The 19,409-nt window shown below is 40.7% G+C and overlaps 1 protein-coding gene across 1 annotated transcript in view; it reads left to right on the top strand.

Moving 5' to 3' along the window:
* LOC110953978 (dystrophin) overlaps positions 1–4,807 on the top strand; it is a 197,865-nt gene extending 193,058 nt beyond the window's left edge. Inside the window, 2 exon segments of the mRNA XM_022198233.2 lie at positions 330–355; positions 3,470–4,807. Coding sequence (XP_022053925.2) covers positions 330–355; positions 3,470–3,478 — 35 coding nt within the window. The 3' untranslated portion in view covers positions 3,479–4,807.
* Positions 4,808–19,409: the final 14,602 nt, after the last annotated feature.

Raw genomic sequence — 19,409 nt, forward strand, 5'->3', positions numbered from 1 at the left:
AATCTTCTTTGGGGATGTTAATCAAAGAGAAAAATAAATAAAATGTTCAAATATTGAACAAGAGCTCACTGAATTTAAATTGCATTCAACTTTTTTTCTTTACTCCTATGAGAGCTTTAGTTAAAAATCCATTCTAATCTGGCAGAGTTATTAGAATTTGGTTCCCGCACAGCTCCGAGGCAGCGGGACTGAGCAGAGCAGAGCGTGTGCATGAATATGTGGGAGGGACCCAGAGGCTGATAATTTAGTGAAGACTTATGAAAACGGAAATGAACCGGGGAGTTCAAGTGTTAAACTACTCTACTGTCTCTTTCTTTTGTCTCTTGCAGCCTCGAGCCTCTCCTCAAGACCACAGGTAAGTTACTGTACAGCAGCCTCTGTATGAGCAGCTTGTTTTGCTTTCTCCCTGCTCCATTGTTGCGTTGATGGATCAGTGTTTCAGCAATGGCTAAAGGTGAGAGAATTTGGAGCAGAGCACATTTTAGAAGTAATTACAGCCGCTGCCACAAACGTAGTTCCCTCCATCTAGCCTTCACCTGCCTCAGCTCCTCCACGTTTGGCGGCCTGTGGGAAAGAAGTGGCTAATGGATCTCTGGGGAGCGCCATTAGCGGCTCCTCTCATTCTCTCGGTCCGATGCCAAGGCGCATTTTGGGACAGATGTATTGTTTAAGCCGCTGCCACTGACCTCCTCCCATTGTAATTATTTACCATGCTCCGGTGCCCCCTCTGCTTTGCTTCACTCTTCCTTTTCTCTAAGCGCCTTTTTAAACCCCTCAGCTCGTCTCTCTGCTCCCCAGTAACACTTTCGCCTGCCAGTTAAACTGCCGATGTGCTGTAAATCCATTTGCGGTGCTTGTTGTTGCAAAACATTTCCATTTTTCTCTCCAGTGACCATTCCAGCTTATCATTTTCAGAAAGTTACACCTCTGAATTTAATTTAAGTCGCATCAAGTTTATTGTGACTCTGTAATTCTCTTAATATGCTTTGATTTACAGTAGACACAAGTGAACCACAAATCCTCTCACTTTTCTTCTGATTTCTGTGAATCATATAATGAAGGTTCTTCTGTTAGGAATCCTTCAGTTTGAAATCTAAAAACAGGCAAACATGCTGTTGATTGTTCCCAAGGTGGTCTCCAGTGTGCCTCGCCTCATCTACTCTCAATAAGAAGAAAAAAGTCCACTGCTGACCACGATACAGTAAAACATAAAGAAATAATGAATTTAAACTGCTTGCTGCATACTATAGTAGTAGAATATTGGAAAAACTGACAGTTTTTCAGAGATGCATATTACAAATAAATTAAAAAATACTGGGATTTTCACCAAATTACTTGAACAAGTGCTGGGAAAGAATGAGTCACTCTAAAATAATTGGGGTGGTTTTGTGGGGGAGTGCATCTGCACAGGAAATAAGAAATGACTGAAAGGAGGCTGAATAATGACTTTAGTGCAAAGACTTTTTTGGAGTGCCAAGTGTTTGGAACCATTCCCACATGGTGGCAAAAGCATCCAAAAAAAAGTTTTTTTTTGCTTTGGATGACATTCAGATGTGACTTCATCACACAGAGCTGGATTTAAATCAGTCATGTGGCCGCATGTAGCAACGGCAACACGCTGCTGACTGAGAACCTGTCTGTGGTCAACATCGTCCTCTCTGCAGCTGAAATGTTCCCAGAAAACTGATAAAGGCTGCATGATTGTGGCCAAAATTCTAACCTCGATTATTTTGATCAATGCTGAGATGATTAGTCACAATTTACTATTGGACAAAATATTTTTATTACACTTCCACATTTAAATAATCGGAACACTACTTTGTTACATTTTGTGCGACATTCCTGCTCATGAACAAATCAGCCTAGAATCGTAGCCTAATTGTGGTTCTACTGAATTCAGTGCAATCCTGTAGAGCTTAAAAAATGAATAAATCAGGCATCTAGATAGCTCAACGGGTTGAGCAGGCGATCCATGAACGGGGGCTTTGGTCCCGGATGCAGCCGCCTGGGTTCAGTTCACGGCCCTTTACTGCTGGTCTTCCCCCTATTCTTCTCCCTGCTTTCCTGTCTGCCTCTCTACTAGCCTATCAAATAAAGCCAACAAAAGGCCAAAAAATACTTTAAAAAAATGAATAAATCCGTCCAAAAACCCCTCAGTTCCTGAACATCTTATTGATAGACGCTAAAGTTTGTTGAAGTTCCCTCAGATCCAGTCTATAGTCGACTCTAGATCAGTAGCTGTGCGCAGAGAAGCCTCTAGTCTCCACTGCAGGTCTTCTCATGTCTGATTTACCGAGTTGAGACCAAATCATTTTATCTACGTGGGCTGTGTTTCTATGAGCAGAGCATTTTAAATGTCTGTATTGCAGTCGATACCAGCGTTGCCAAATCTCGCAATATAAAGAAGCAACCAGCTGTATGGAAACGAGCCCAAAGAAGCCGAACAGTTTTGCAGTAAATTGACAGTAAATGCAGTCAACATGAAAACTTGGAATAACTTACATTTTTAAACCCTGATTAAAATAACAGACATATGCATTAAAAACAGTAAATAGGCAACTACACTTTAGAAAACAAGAACAAAAACCCACAACCCATGACTGATGAGACTTGCAAGCGAGAAAAAGAAGCCCAAAGTCACTTATAAGAAGCAGACTTGGCAGCGCTGGTCAATACATGTTCATATACCTGTCAGAAGTTAAAGTCATGATCAATATTCCATTCATTTTGCAGTTCTACAACTAATGTTGTTTCTATTTTGTAACCAAGTATTCTTCTGTTCCTTACTAATTTTTCTGCCTGTGGAGCCTGAACCATCAGACACATTTCTCTTGTAGACTTGTTTTAAAGTTTTGTTTTTGTATCAAATGGCAATGTGTTTCAGTTATTTCACGTGCACATTGCAGTTTCCATGATGCATCGTGCAGCTCTTCTGTGTACAAACATTCAGTGTTGATGATGTGTTGGGCTTCAAGCCTTCCTCTGTACAACATTATAATCTCATCTGACTGTCACATCATCAGTTCAATATCTGATATGTTCATTTCCCAAACATCCTTTTACTATTTTTATTGTTTGTTTTTTTTATTCTTGGTTAACAGCATTTCATAGATTTCCTTTCAGTTTTACTTAAAGCCATGGCTGAATAGGTTTGAGTGCTTAATTTCATTTCTTAGAGAGCAGCAAAAGTCTTCCCCGAACCATCCAGACCCACCTCCTCCCTTTCCTGCTCGCTGCGCTCCTAATAGACTATAACTGGCTTGAGGGACTTCAGTCCATTTACCAGCTTTCAAACCCGATTACGTTGCTCAAACTCCTCATGTTTCCGCACGATGACGTCTTGATGAAGAGAAATGAGGCGGGTTCACCTGCTGCACTCGGACTGCTAACTTTTAGCGGCCATACTTGAACCCAGACACAGCGCTGCACTGTAACTTTTTTTGCAATGATGAACTTTGTGTGTTTCCAGGTGATGTGAGGACCAATCAGAGGACGGAGCGTGTTCGTGTGCACACGTCAGTGCAAGACCATTCCCAGACCAACGATCCCCCGACCCGAAATTCCAAAGACACACAAGAGCGGACGACTTAACTACTTTAACCACCTTGTCTTGTACTATGCAAACTGTACATTTGATGAATTGTAGATTGTACCTGAACTTAATTGAACATTTGTCAGTGATTTATTTAGATATGCAGATGAGTATATGGGCATGGGGCTTTGTATAGTGAAATATGCTTTTTTTTGTTTGTTTTTCAAAGGGTGGTTTGGGATTCTGTTTTTAAGTCCTGCCTTCACTGGGAATCAAACTGTTACATTTTATTTTGTCATTCCACTGCTTTATACCATCTAGCCCCTAATTGCTGTTATTTGTCAAAGAAAGTAGCCACAGACTTGGTTAAATGCACACAGTTCCTGAGTGACAAAATTAAGTGGCTGAAAGGACCATTTTTGAAAATGTCACCTCTCAAAGTGTCTGTTTTGTTTGAATATCTATCTCGTAGCATGCTTGATGTCAAGTTCCCCTTTAAAGCATCGATATGCCGGCAGACTTTGTAAACTTTACCCCTTCTGTGCCTATACAGTTAGAGAAAAGAGAGAGAGACGACAATTATAGCGGGGTTGTGTATAAAGAGAGAAGTTTTTGGAAAATATAGATTTAAATCTAAAGTTGTCCTGAATCTGGGTTTGTAAGAGGCCCGCCATCATCGTGTAGAATAGTCATTTTTTTAAGAGATATATGTTCAGAAATCAGTGGAAAGCCATGATTGCCTTGCTACCTCAGACTCAGACACAGTTTCGTTTTTGTGGTTCGTAAACTTGTTTAAAACAGTTGTGATCATTTACAAACAAGAACAACGTGGTTCAGCATTCTAAGCTTTAGCTTACTGTATCGGTGTACACTGCAACGAGGAGCTACCAAGTGAAAAAAGAGAAAAAAAAAAGTTACTATCACTGTACCACAAAGGGTCTGTGGCCTGCTGAAGCTCGCCTCCCGTCACGATGAGTATTTCCTTATCTGTTGTTGGTTTTTTTCCCACTGGCCTTCGAGCACTGGTCCCTCACTGCGTCGTGTTGTTGTGCTATATGCTATCCTGTAAAACTTGTGAGATCGAACAACACTACTTTAACCTCCTCTGACTGTAGACTGACAACGACGATGATGATGATTTTAGTGATTACAATCATGATGAGCTGTACCATGCAGAGCTGTGCCGCTTCACCTGAGGTATGTAAAATAGATGGACCACACTACATGTAATATGGCTACGTTGTTTTATTCCAAATAAAATTTTTATAACAAGAACGCATCCCACTCTGCTGGTCTTGATTGAATTGTTCGGATTGCTACAGTTGATTGATACTGAATATTCAACTGTAATTTGGATTAATCACTTGACTGCTTCCATAAACACTGATCAGAAATTCATCACACTGCTCCTCGAGCTCCCACACCTGGTTGGAGAAATGCAGGCTTCCTTACTGGCTCAGTTGTCATCCAGTCAGGACTGTTATTATTTATCAAAGGAATTGATCATGCAGTGAGAGATGGTATCATTATCACACCTTCGCAGTGAGCATGCTGAGCTGTAGCTGAGAACTCCAAGTGAATAATGAAAGGCAATTAGTCTTTTCACCATCTACTTCTAGCTCTTTTTTTTTCTTATTTGCGTTTCATTACTCACTTCTGACTGCATGCATTAATAATTCCACCTCCCTGGAGTCAACAACATTTCTCCAAGTGGCCACAGGTGTTGCCAAAAATGTCCACATACTTTAAGATTCTGCTATTTGCAGCTGAACAGCCTCTACAAACTGTTTTTCACACTATTATATTTATATTTCACCGCACTGAATGTATCCCATAATACGGGGGCATCACACTCATCGTAGTTCAGAGGCCACGTTCAGCCCAGTTTGATCTCAAGTGGGCCAGACTGGTAAAATCAGATCATAATAGCCTACAAATAATTCCCAAGTTTTTCCTTTGTTTTAGTGCAAACAAGTCCATTCTGAAAATGGTTCATGTTTAAGGAATTATCTTCTCACAAAATGTCATGAACAACCTGAAATTTCTTTTTTTAAAAAAAAGTTGAATTTCAGCAGCTTTATGCCTCAGTTTATCATTTGCACATTACAACTCACAGATCAGTGTTTCTATAAAGGAACGAAGCATTTAGTCACAGATATCTGGAACTCAATATATTTTATTTTGTGATCAAAATTACAAAAGTCAGACAAATCCAAAAAACAAAGACAAAATATTACAAACATCAAATGTAGAATGACAAATGACACAAATGACATGAAACTCAACAAAAAAACAGACAAAAAATTAGGCAAAGAAGTTACAAAATGTCAAAAAATGAGACAAATGACAAAAGTCAAACAAAAAAGACAAAATATTTTTAAAAATGTGACACCAAATGGCAAAAGAACAATGAGCAATCTCGTATTTTACTTTACGATCAAAACAACTTGTCTTTATTATTTTAAATTTATAGTTTTCCAAATTTACAATTTACAGTCCTCTGTAATTTTTAAACTTTACAAAGTTGTCCTGCGGGCCACATTGGACCCCCTGGAGGGCCAGATTTGGCCCGCGGGCCGCATGTTTGACATCCCTGCTCAAATAACTCGCTAACAAAAGGCTGCTCTGTATACAGTCTTGAGCCGTGCTGCATTTATTTTATTGATCAAACATGTTCTGTTTCCCTATTAGTCTCATCTTCTCTGTGCAAACGCTTTCTGCTGCTCAACTACATTTTTGTTGGTTTGCAGTTGAGTCACTCGTGTCTTCTCAGTGAATTGTTTGTTTTTTACAGGATTTAGTACAAGTGATTCATTTTTTGGTTTATTACAGTCATTTGATGAAATATCTTGAGCCACATTTCACACATAATCAGCTCAAGAACCTTTAGAGAAAAGGAGGTGACTCTTTATGTTTTTCCAGTTTGTGACTCCGATAAAAGATGTTACTTTGGTGGGTTTGTTTTTGTTTTTTTTAAGATGGCAGCACATTTTGTGATTCTCAGTGGTAAAGTTTACTCTGAACTCTATTAGAGACATTTACCATCTTGCTCGGCCGTAGCCGTCTCCTGTTGCTGCCCATAAATGAACTGTGATCACACATGTTGGAGTAAAATGGACTCATTTCAGCAGCCTGTCGGATTCAATTATGTCTCAACGGGAAATTGTCTGAACTCTTAAGGCTGCAGTTATTAGACCGCGTCAGATTCAAACTGGTTGCTTCCTTGTTTCACTTCTCCTTCCTCACCTTACTGTACCTTCATTCTTTCCTCATCACAAAATGTCAACAATTGAGTCGTGGTTGTGTAACCTTGTCCTCTCTGCTCAAGTCCCGAGGAAAAAAATGATTTCTGACAAATCAATCATTGATCATTTCTAGCCTTTTCTGTGACACCTGCACAGATTGAACAAAGAAAAAGAAACTAATCAAAGTAGTCAGTTTTCCCATGCTGCCTAAGATTCTCTTTCTCCTAATAGCGCTCCTTATCATTTATGGTCCAGCAGTTATATAAAACCTTTTAATAATGCAACAGTACCCAAATGGTAGCGCACCCTAATTGGATCATATTCTGCTCCGTATAGACAGAGTGCTCATATCCTCTGTGCCCCCTGAGGTGCTTTAATTAGTCTTTCACTCCCGTTTCTGCAATACACAAGAATCACCAGCTTGTATGTGGAAGCAAAGTTTGTAAGTAACAAAGTACCACACACAAGGGAGACGTAGTGTTTACCTCTTACTGGATCCAGTAAGAAAAAGATTGTTGCTATTGTTATTAATATTAATGTGAGAGAGCGGCTGCATGTGAAGGTGGATTTGGTTTAATCACTGCAACAATCTAATAGGTTCAGAGCACTTTAATCCTCCTCAGATGAAGCTCTCTGCGCGCTGGATTGTCACGTTCCGCTGAGGTGCTGCCTTCTCGCTAGACTGAGCAAAGATTAGTATTCTGCAGCTCAGCAAAAACACAATTAATTTAGGGGATGTTTAAATGATGATGTGATAACAGTGTAAGTGATATTTTTTGGTCCTCCAAGTGGAGGTCAAAGGTCAGGCTAAAGCTGAAAGGAATTAAGTGTCCCACCAGGCACGTCCTCAATCTTTTAAGTCTACATTTAATCAGCAAGACTTTTCTGCCAGAGCAGCCTCCCGTGGCCGTGATGCTTATTTTACACACAGCAAAATGTTGAGATGAAGAGACGTTACTGTGGGGTTTGACTTCAGGGTAATGTACTGGAGTCTAAATAAAAGAGCTGACAGAGTGTCCTAGCTTCTATCTCATTAATGTTGACATCCTCTGAGCACTCACTGGTGTTCGTATGAAGTGCAGATTTTTAGAAAGAGGTCATGTCGTTTATTTACATTAACCCTCCTGTTGTCCTGCGGGTCAAATAGACCCTTTAAAGTTTGAAAATGTGGAGGAAAAAAATATATTGTCACAGTGAAACTTCCGATGTTCACATTTTTAACATTTTTGATATATATGTAATCACTTTAGATATTTTAAAGATTTTTTTGAAGATTTTTACTCATTTTTAAAAAAATATTTTCTTGCCAAATTTGGTGGATTTTTTAGGGGAAACTTGTAAGGAATTATTGGAATTTCCTTCCTGAAGGTTTGGCAAATTTTCAGCAATTTAGGGATTTTTTTTTTTTTGCTAAATTTAAAAAAAAAATTCAGACAAGAAAACTATATTTTTGGTAAATGAAGACAACAGGAGGGTTAAAAGATTACTGGATGTTTGTCGACAAGTTTTCTTTTCCAACATACTCTGTGTAGATTGTCAAGCGCCCAGATCATGTCAAGTCCTTAGAGATCATAAGTAGGAGGGAATTTGACTTCCCTTTTTGGTCCTTAAAAACACTTCACCTTTCATCCACACTGGGTTTTAAGCATTGTGGAACCACAAGTGTAGCTGCAGCTGCTTTACCACCGTGTCGGAGTTTCCTGAGTCTGAAGTTCTTCTGAAGTTTGACCACAGGTTTTGAAACAACAAAGCTCATGTTCTCTTAAAAATCATTTCCTATTTCACAACATTTTTTATGCTCCACAGCCGCATCATCATTTCTGTTCATTGGTTCAAATGAAGTCCTGTTCAAACGCTTCACTGGACCAGTAACCAAGGGGGATCCTCACGAGTGTCCAACTGTCCCGGCTAGTCATAGTGACATTTGAGATGTCTGCAACTAGTATTTTGACTGATCTAAACTGGAATAACTTGTTTTTATGGGTCAAAGTGAAGGTGTAGATATCTGCAACAAAAATTCAGACTAGCCACAGTGTAATTATAGCTAATCAGCATGATGGTAACTGTAAGCTCTGATGGTCAGACTTGGCTATTAGATTTTGACATCTCTTGCCATGAAGCTGTGTTTGGTCTTTGGCAGTTACCATCTTGGTTGTTTGAAACAGATGATGTGCTGTAAGTTAAAGCTGTATGTTTGCAGAGGTCCTCGACTTACGTCAGAGTTCCGTTCCTACAGGTTGATGTAAGTCGATATTTTTGCTGTAAGTTGGAACTCCGGAGAAAATGTAAACAACGGTGTTTGGTGCATCAGGATTTTGATCAGTTCTTCATAAAAGTCATGAATACCAATGACTTTCATGCATGTGAGTCATTTTGCATGTTGATGTTCGTTGGTGTGTCGCCCTGTTTCAAGAGTTTTGTTAAATTTAATTTCACTTCCATAGTGTGTTGCCCTTAAGGCAGAATTATGGATGTGTTTTTATTTAAAGGCATTATGGAGGATGTTTTTTTTAATTTGTCTGATTCACATAAAATGAATATACTGACCTTTACTGGACTTGTATGTATGGTCTCTAAAAGAATAAAAATTAAAATAAATAACTGTGGACATGGCAGGACCTGAAAAACATCAGCCAATCAACGCGCTCAGACCGAGGCGTTTGCTTTGCTCCCTTTCCTGTCAATCAAAAATCTTCCGGCTCAGGCCTAGTTACGTAGATTACGTACGCCTTGGACTTACGTGTTTTCTGTATGTGTTGCTTTGGTATAGCTTCGTAGTTAGCTGGCTACTTGTTTTGCTCATCTTTTTTACATAATGGCAGATAAAGATCCAGGGGGACCCACCTGTAAAAGACGACTTCACGAGTCCTACGCAAGTTTCCGGAGGGGGCGTTTCTTCGTAAATGTTAAGAGGGGGGAGGTTAGAGGGGGGTGAGGGAGAGGTTGTATTTGCGCATGCGCATGCTATGTTCAAAGTCGTAGGAAATTAAATTTCCTCTAATGCCTTTAAGTTGCCTGTTCAAAGTTGTCACTTCCTGTCCCCTATTTTGATTTTTAACTTTACACACAAACGTGCTTTTCTGGATGCATGGCTCTCTGCTTTGTAAACCCTCATGAATGTAATCAAGTCATTTGGATGAATTAATGACACGTAAGTCATTATATAGGGGTCAATCAGGTGCTGGCAGTGGAAAACTGCTTTGTAATATTTTATTTTAACTGGTCAAAAGAAATTGAATGCTTGACCCAGATGAAAACAGCTGTAGATGTATATAAACTAGATAGTGGAGCTTCAGGAAGCAGTAAGTTTATCTGTGGTTGTTTTTGGAAGACTATCACTTTCTAGTACAACAGTGGATATAGCAAGAAAGTAGTTTCTGTCTGAAGAACTTAAGGACACAATACCTGCTGATATGACAGTGAACTGTCTATCTCAAGTAGTCCCGCCCTAAACATGCCCTGATTTATCATCTATTTTATGGTAAATGGAAGAACAATTTACAAAATGAACATCAGAAAGTCTTAAAACTAGTTACTGAGACCATAAATTCATTAGGAAGGTGTTCACTGAGGTAACAGATTAAGCGACAAGTAGGACCATTTTCTCAACAACTTCTATGCAATCAGACTTAATTTGACATTCAGCAGAGTCACCGCCTGCTGGCTGTTAGAAAGAATGCAGGGTTAAGGCGCTTGTATGTTGACTGTTTTGACCCAGAGGCTCTGTCCATCTTTGTATACATCTGTTAGCTAAACTTAGGAATCAATATTATTGTATTTATTAATAAATGTTCATTGAAGCTTTCTTGTTTTTTGAAAATACAGGTTAGAAGTTTCCCTCATGTATTCTAGCTTCATTTTCACACAGACAAACACAGACAAAACACATTTTCCTCTTCATACTGGCCTCACTATACTGTACCCACAGACTTCCTGATTGGAGTCACACAGCTGATAATGTAACTGTTGGAGACACGTGGTATTTATTCAGTTTTATGGATGTTAGTTGACAGTGTTGGCAATGTTGTTACTTTTCAAGTCATACAATCTGTTTTCTGTACTTGTTTTGTGTGAACTGTACCTGAATGTATTCGATGGATTTGTTGAGAGCAGTGTAGCTCGGTGTTTGCTCATTCAGCTCAAAGATTTGCTGAGGACTGTCGAGGGCTTGTGTCTGCATCTGCCATGTGAATGTCAGTTTGTAAAATTTAGAATAAATCTCACCAGTTTGGAACAGATAGCAATTTTAGGGCCTTAATGAAGCATTTAATACTATGTTTATCACTAGTTCCTCTGTTTTCTGTCAGTTGTAACACCCAGAATCATCCCTTTTCTACAATTAAATCTTACATTTCATCACCAACCTAACAAAACTGGTGAATTGAAGTAGCTGCTGCTGGACTTTGGAGGTGTTTTGAGTCATATATGCTTTCCATCAACACTGTTGGAAGTTCTAAATTCTCCAGATATCCTGTGCTGTGTCCATCCTTTGTGCTCAGTAAACCTCAGAAATAACTACAGTAACACAGAGCTACAGCTCAACCTGTAACCAGCTGCTACATCTGTAAAAGTGGAAAGTCACAGGCAGCCTTTCAGAAACATTCACGGGAGTCCTGTGTGTTTTTCTGTCCAATACGAGGGAAAGTGACCGTCTGAGTGGCACACCGACAGGCACCTGCTGTATTATGAATAGAAATGAATGCACTTTCAGACTCCATACTGGTCATGTGGAAACCAGGAGTTGGCCTGAAGTGAATCCAGTGGCGTGTAGTGTTTCAGCCTAACAACCCCCACCGTACCGCTCTACAAGCTCTTTCTTATCCCATGTATATGAGCCTCTCACAGGATATCAGACAATGTCTAATCTATTTAATTTCCTTGTCTTCTTGTCCCTCGTCTCCTCTGAGCGTCACCATCTGTGATCAGCTAATTCTCTTTGCTGTGGCTAAAAACTGACTACACTGATTCCTCCGGGGCTTTTTTTTACCGTATGGCCTCAGCTGTCCACCAACAAACCCGTTTTTCTGGACGGAGCGGTGGTGCTGATGATGCTGAGTGCTTTATTTTTCCTTCGTCTGCCCGTTTCTCATTCATTCAACAATGCTGGCTGGCATGCAGATCCGTTCGACAGCTGTCCTCTTTGATCAGATGCTTGGCAGGCAGAGGCAGAGCTGGGGCCGATGGTCTGGTTGTCTTGGTGGGTATCTGCCCCTGGCACAAGGCAGGGACGGGGAACAGATGTTGAGGGGGAGGCGGGACCTGCGTGGGATATATGGGATAGAGGCTGGACCCCAGAGGGATGGAGTCGGGGTGAGGGAGGGAGGGAGGGATGAGTGCTGGAACTGCAACCTAGATGGGAGATGTAAAAAACAGATTGGGAGAAAAGCCAATTTTTGTTTTCAGTGTTGCTATCATGTCAGCAGTTTAGTCTATTTTATGCTGACACAGTGGTCCTCCGTGTAAATGCTCCAGCTCACGCTAACTTGAGTTGAGCTCGTATCCTAATGAACTAACTTGCTTTAACTGTTCCCTCGCAGTACTCGTCTGCTGAAGTTTATTGTCCTCAGTGCACTTCACATCTCCAGAATATGCTGACTGCTCACGGGGAATTAGCATTAGCTGCATATTAGCCCTCCATTTGACAATTAATTTTATGTAGTTAACTGCACTGGATCTTCTGGCAGGGCATCGACCTCAGGTTTTCATTTTGAATCAGCATTTTCTTCTGTGGGATTTTAAATAAAAATGAACAGATAGCACAACCTGACGTGTCCTGTCTGCTTCCTTATATCACTTTTATGTTCTTCATTAAGAGTCTGCTTTAGCTGTGAGCCTCTCCTGCATAGATACAGATATTATGCATGTGTGAGTGCAGCTGTTTCCAGTAGTATTTATTGTCCCATTCCTCTTGGTAACAGGCCCATTCGTGATGTCTGATCAGGGCCGAGGACTAATGAAGGGAGACAGACTGACACTGGTGTGTCTGAAATGGGAACAGTGGGAGGTGTGCATGGAATTAGTCAGTGTCTCTGCAGTTTCATTACAGCATGGACCATTAGCTTCAGGCAGGTCATTGACATTCCTGCTCGGTGTTCAGAGCCGCACCAGTATGAACCAATCACAGAACACTGGTCTCTAATGGATTGTATTGGCTGTCCTCATAGATTTCTGGAAAATATTTAACTCTGGTGTTGTCTTAACATCCTGTACACTCCCCTTGTCCTCAGGGTAAAAAGTGATCCGCCTTCCCTGATCCTTTTAAAATATAGCAGCTTCATTGAATTTTCAACCAAAAATCTATTTGACATGAATAACCAACCTGTCCTGCATCACACACTTTGTGAATGTCTGGGTTTTTCCCTCTTAGGGGGGCAGAAACACTATCTAATCAGTGGACACCACTCATTTTTATTACATCTTGCATGCCATAACTATTGTCTGTACTAAAGTAGAGGCTTATTATCACTACTATTGCTGCTAAAAATACTGCATAGATGTAAACATTATTTGTGTAGCAACAGATAGTACTTGAAATGTGCAGAAAGTAGCTTGAAATGCATTTTTGAAGGGAAACAACAGTGTGCTGTATACTGTGCAATGACATGGAAAACTACAAAACTCAACTATACAACACTAATCTAAGCTCATCTTTTTGAATCATTTCTCCCACCTACAAGGTGTATAGCCTCCTTTCTCTGAGTGTCCTTGGTCCCAGAGCTGGATGCTTCAGATCTGTAGTTGCTGTCCCATCAGCTGGTCTAGTCTCCATCATGTCCACTGTGGGATGCTGCTGCTGACCTTCCTCCAGCCCACTGCTTCCAGCCGCCCATTCCACCAGTCCACTCTGCATCACCCTCACTATACTTGATATGCTCATCTGCATACTGTTTGAATTTTACTACCAGATATACATGTAGTATATTTAATGCCAGAGCCGTACACCATAACAATAAACTGAATCTATTTAAATGTTAGCTTGTACTTTGTATGTATCATCTCTCTTATCATACATGTATCCAACTGTGTGTTGTATGTTCCGTGTTCCCCGCCCCCTCTTCTCCCATCCCTCCCCCTCTCCACCTCTCCAGCTCTCTACCTTTACCTTTTCTGTCCCTCTCAACCCGCCGTCCAGCAGGCAGATGAATCCCCCCACGTAAAGAGCCGGGTTCTGCTCAAGGTTTCTTCCGTGTTAAAAGGGAGTTTTTCTTGCCACTGTGACCTTAAAGCTTGCTCTGGGGGTTCCGGCATATCGGTTCTGTAAAGCGTCTTGAGACAGTCTGACTAATTGGCACTACATAAATAAAACTGAATTGAATTGAATTAACCTATGATAATAATACAAATTTCACTTTAGGAAAAGCCATCGAGTTTCAAGTTGAAAAAAGGTCATTTAGGGCGTTTTCTTTGCTGCTAAACATAGCAGCCGGGTCATTTTAGACCTGAAGACAACACGAAGGTGAATGGACATCTGTTGTGTAAATAAAAAAGTAATAATCACATCTCTAATGCCAATAATATGCATACTGATACCAGTTTGATCTACAGATTTCCCACTGTGTGTGGGAATGAGGACGTGACAAAATGTCCCTGGTGTTTTCCTTTAGCTTTCATAGCACAGAGGCTGCCAGAGGCAAACCTAATGCTCATCACACCTCTGTGGCTCCCTGGTTGTGGTAGATGCACCACAACACTTTGCCACCGCCCTGCAGATTGTGAATAAAAAACACTCTGAATTATTAAATGATTGCTCTTGGTCATGGTGCTCAGAGCTCAGTTACCACAACAGCAGCATGTTGATGAGAGTAACAGTGACTGTGGACTCCACCAAGGTGTAGCACAACCGTGTAAGTCCCAGATGAGTCACTGAAAGGAAATTGTGACCTGGAGTTGTGTGGTACATATATTTTGAAATCAGAGTGGAGAGAGTGCTGTGAAATTGCAACAAAAAGTTTCTGACACTGCAGGCACTGTGGTTTTTAATCAGTTTAGCATAGCGTTGTTTGATATGCAGATGATGTTCTCTTTAAATGGGACACAACCTTTGACTTGCTAAATGTGCCTGTGGGTGTTTTGCTCTTTGTCGCGATTATAAAATTCCTCAAACAGCAGTGAGTGTAGCCCGACTTTACATGATGTTGTTCATGTTTATAAAAAATAAAGGTGTCTGCCGGTAGCAAATCCAATGATGATGACACTGCCGTGCTGGGCAGGTTGTCACACTCCAGATTAGCTTGAGGATGTTTGTATCAAGTTGCATCTTGTCTGAGCAATGACTGTGCTGTCGACCCTTGTTGGGAAGTTCATTCACGGACCGACCATCAAGTGCTAATCATAGTGCTTTACAGAACAGAAAAAATACAGTTAATAGAAAGTTGAAGAGGTTGGAAGTTAGGCTGAAGAACTGTATTTTCAGATTGTCCTAACATTAATGTTTTTTACTACTGTTACCTGCACTGCAATGATTTAGTTTTTCCAGACTTAGTCACTAACATCACTAAAACTCAGCTATTATTTGCCCACAGAAACACAGCTGTAACGAGGAATGGGTGTCAATACTGTACGAATAGACTTCAAATTTTAAAGGCTGAATAATCCTCCTGAAAGTGAGTTGCCAGTCAGGTTTTTTTTTGTATTATCTTGTAGACTATTTCTAAAATTTCTGAAATGTCTTAACGTTCCATAATTTTTGACAATAAGATTTCAGGCAAAAAGGAGATGGTTGAGCAGAAATTGTTCAAAGAATATAAAGATTTAGGATGAAATGATCCTATACTAACGTTAGTGGTTTAAACCTTATAAAAGCTCCTAATACAGATGGATAGACACTTCATCTACAGTTTGGTTGCATGAACAAACCCTCAGCGTGCTCCCTCACTGATCTATAAAGAGGCTTGGAGACGAGACACATCAACAACACTGAGGGTTGGCAAAGCACCAAAGCACTCTCACAAACCATTAACACACACATAATTAACTAATGCAAACATACACCACCTCAGACAGCTACAGGAGTGCAAAAACGTACCTTGCTTTAAAAGGAAGAAGTCACAATTCACCACTCTGTTTGGTGATAGAATCAAAACAGTTCTGGGAAGCAGCCAGAGTATATTCAGGATACACTGTTCATACAAACACCACTACATCCACAGCTTCTGTAAGATTCTGTCCAGCTTACTATACTAAAAAGAACGAGACATGTAGTTTTAGAGATAAATTTGTTAGGAAAAAGGTCAGTGTGTTGAGCATGAGGAGATGGATTTCAGAATTATCTACTCCTCTGCACTTAGAAAAAAATATGTGTATGCTATAAGAAAAAGCAAAGACTCTCTCTTATCTGGAAAGAACAGACATGGTTTATATGATGGAGGCACCTGGAGATAAATAAATATCTGTCCACATATGGTCAAGGTTCTTTTTTACGTTCAGCATGTGTACATTAATGTGTGATGAACCTCAACTCACAGTTTACCTGAACATTATACATGCTCAAACAAAGATTTGTTCTTTTTTTCTTTTCTTTAACATGTTTCTATTTGAAGTGGAGTGGGATATGAAATGCATGTACACTACCAGTCAAAGGTTTGGACACACTTTCTCCTTTAATGTTTTTTCTTTATTTTCATGACTATTTACATTGTAGATTCTCACTGAAGACATCAGATATATGGATGAACACATATGGAATTATTTAGTAAACAAAAGTTTGAAATAAGTCAAAACATGTTTTATATTTTAGACTCTTCAAAATAGCCACCCTTTGGCATTCTCTGGATGAGCTTCATGAGGTAGTCACCTGAAATGGTTTTCCAACAGTCTTGAAGGAGTTCTCAGAGATGCTGCCCACTTGTTGGCTCTTTTACTTTCACTCTGCGGTCCATCTCATCCCAAACCATCTGGATTGGGTTTAGGTCAAGTGACTGTAGAGGCCAGGTCATCTGACTCAGCACTCCATCACTCTCCTTCTTGGTCAAATAGCCCTTACACAGCCTGGAGGTGTGTTCGGGGTCATTGTCCTGTTAAAAAATAAATGATGGTCCAACTAAACACAAACTGGATGGGATGGGCCCTGTGACAGACTGGCGACCTGTCCAGGGTGTCCCCTGCCTTCGCCTTGGTTGTTTCTTCGCTCCAGGCTCCAGCCCCCCCCACCCACCCCCCACCACCACCCACCACCCACCACCCACCCCCCACCCCCACCACCCACCCCCTGCGACCCTAGTGAGGATAAAGCGGTATATAGAGAATGGGTGAGGGGGGGGTGGATGGGATGGCATGTCGCTGCAGGATGCTGTGGTAGCCATGCTGGTTCAGTGTGCCTTCAGTTTTGAATAAATCCCCAACAGTGTCACCAGCAAAGCACCCCCACAGCATCACACCTCCTCCTCCATGCTTCACAGTGGAAACCATGCATGTACAGACCATCCGTTCACCTTTTCTACGTCGCACAAAGACATGGTGGGTGGAACCAGAGATCTCAAATTTGGACTCATCAGACCAAAGCACAGATTTCCACTGGTCTAATGTCCATTCCTTATGTTTCTTGGTCCAAACAAATCTCTTCTGCTTGTTGGTCTTCCTTAGTAGTGGTTTCTCAGCAGCTGTTTGACTATAAAGGCCTGATTGGTGCAGTCTGCTCTGAACAGTTGATGTAGAAATGTGTCTGCTACTAGAACTCTATGTGGCATTTTTCTGGATTCTAATCTGAGGTGCTGTTAATTTACCATTTCTGAGACTGGTGACTCAGATGAACCTATCCTCAGCAGCAGAGCTGACTCTTGGTCTTCCTTTCCTGATTTTGCAACTGCACTTGGGGACACATTCAAAGTTTTTGTAATTTTCTGGACAGACTGACCTTCAATTCTTAAAGTAATGATGGACTGTCGTTTCTCTTTACTTAGCTGATTGGTTCTTGCCATAACATGGGTGCTAACAGTTGTCAAATAGGGCTATCAGCTGTGTACCAACCTGACTTCTGCACAACACAACTGATGGTCCCAACTGCATTAAACTGAATTGCATATATTGCATGAAAACGAGTTTTTGTGCTCATTAATATCACATTCATAGTTTTATTTTTGCCTAGTTAACGGTTCCCTTTTCTGAATTTGAGTTTTCAACAGGTGGTGAGAGTAGAAAGCAGACAGACAGCTGGAGTTGGAGGAAGAAGGCTGTTTTTAATTTGTTATAAGCAGGTGTTTTATATTTTAGCTCTAAATGTGACACACACAATTAGCATGTCACCATCACAGAAGACTGATAGGATCAATAGAATCAGCTGTAATGAGCGTTTGGTTAGTTCTCGATATGTTCTATGATTATGAATCTGCAGCATAACGCAGGCAGACTTCAAAGAAACACGGATGACATTTGCAATATGTCTCAAAATTACTGGTCGACACCAACGAACTGGTTTTAGCTCCTGGTGGCCTCCAATGTCTGGCTCCCCAGTAGGAGAGGAAGTTGCTCCACAAAGAAGAGTCTTCATGGGATCCATCTTTTTTTAGAATATGCATATTCTTTTTGACAAATGGGGTGCTAATGATCAAAACACAGCTCACAGAGGCCTTTAAAGCGTCTGTCACATTCAGCAGGCAGGTTGATGTGAGGGAAGGGAGTCGTCGTGCGTCAAAGGAGCAGGTAACTGTGCTACCAGCCCAGAAACAAGGGAGGAGTTGTCAGTGAATAATGTAGGTAGGAGTTTAGTATGAGAGCGGTTGATGTGCTCATCTGATGTGTCACTAAAGAGTTTGTACGGCTGTGTAAGTGTGTGTGTGTGTTTGTGTTTGTGTGCATTTGCAAAGACCTCAAAGCTGCAATTTTGTTTGTTTCTTTTCCTTTTTTCATGTTCCTCTGAAAGGCTGCTTCTCAATAAGCTCCTGTGACTAAACTTTAAAAGACATTATGGTCCTTCAAAAGACAAGGCTGCTGACATACAACTTTCTCCAAGTACAGCAAAGAAAGATTAGGAGCTACCGTACTGCATACAAACTCAGTGCAAAACTGCAGAAAAGGGAAAGCAGCAAGGGAAAGTGGTAATGATTCTACATTATAAGCAGAAATAATAGAAGTAACTCCAGCCAAAGAGAAAGTTGAGGTAAGCAGAGAATCGATGTGACAGCTGGTGGCAGCCCCCTCTGTTTCAGCCCATCTTAATCAGTTCTATTATGGATAACTGAATACTGAATCGCTGCTAACTGGTATCCTTCACTCCTACTCTTTGTAAAGCAGATTAAGGATGACACAGAGGCTGTTTTCAACTTGAGTTTTGAAAATAACTGAAACTGAATAGTGCTTTCAATTATCCGGCAGTGAATACAGGAGCTGTCCTCATTCGACCTTCAGCATTTTCTCTAAAGGATTTTTCAGACATAGGACACGTAACATTGCTGGCTTCACCAATCTGTGACGGCATTCAGACAAAGGTCACTCTTCCAATAAAGTTCCTCACAGCTTCTTTCAGGATAATAGCGACTGAGAGAGCCTCGGTGCACCCACAGTATTAGTCATGGCCCTAGAAATCAGTAAATCCAGGGTCAAGGAGCTACTAATAAACAAAAGGCTCATTCTAAACTAATAATAAACTCATTAAGCTGCCTGAGTAACTGTGGATAGATTGAAATCAATATCAGGAA

Source organism: Acanthochromis polyacanthus, chromosome 16 (assembly GCF_021347895.1).
Source record: "Acanthochromis polyacanthus isolate Apoly-LR-REF ecotype Palm Island chromosome 16, KAUST_Apoly_ChrSc, whole genome shotgun sequence".
In the NCBI taxonomy this organism is placed as follows: domain Eukaryota; kingdom Metazoa; phylum Chordata; class Actinopteri; family Pomacentridae; genus Acanthochromis; species Acanthochromis polyacanthus.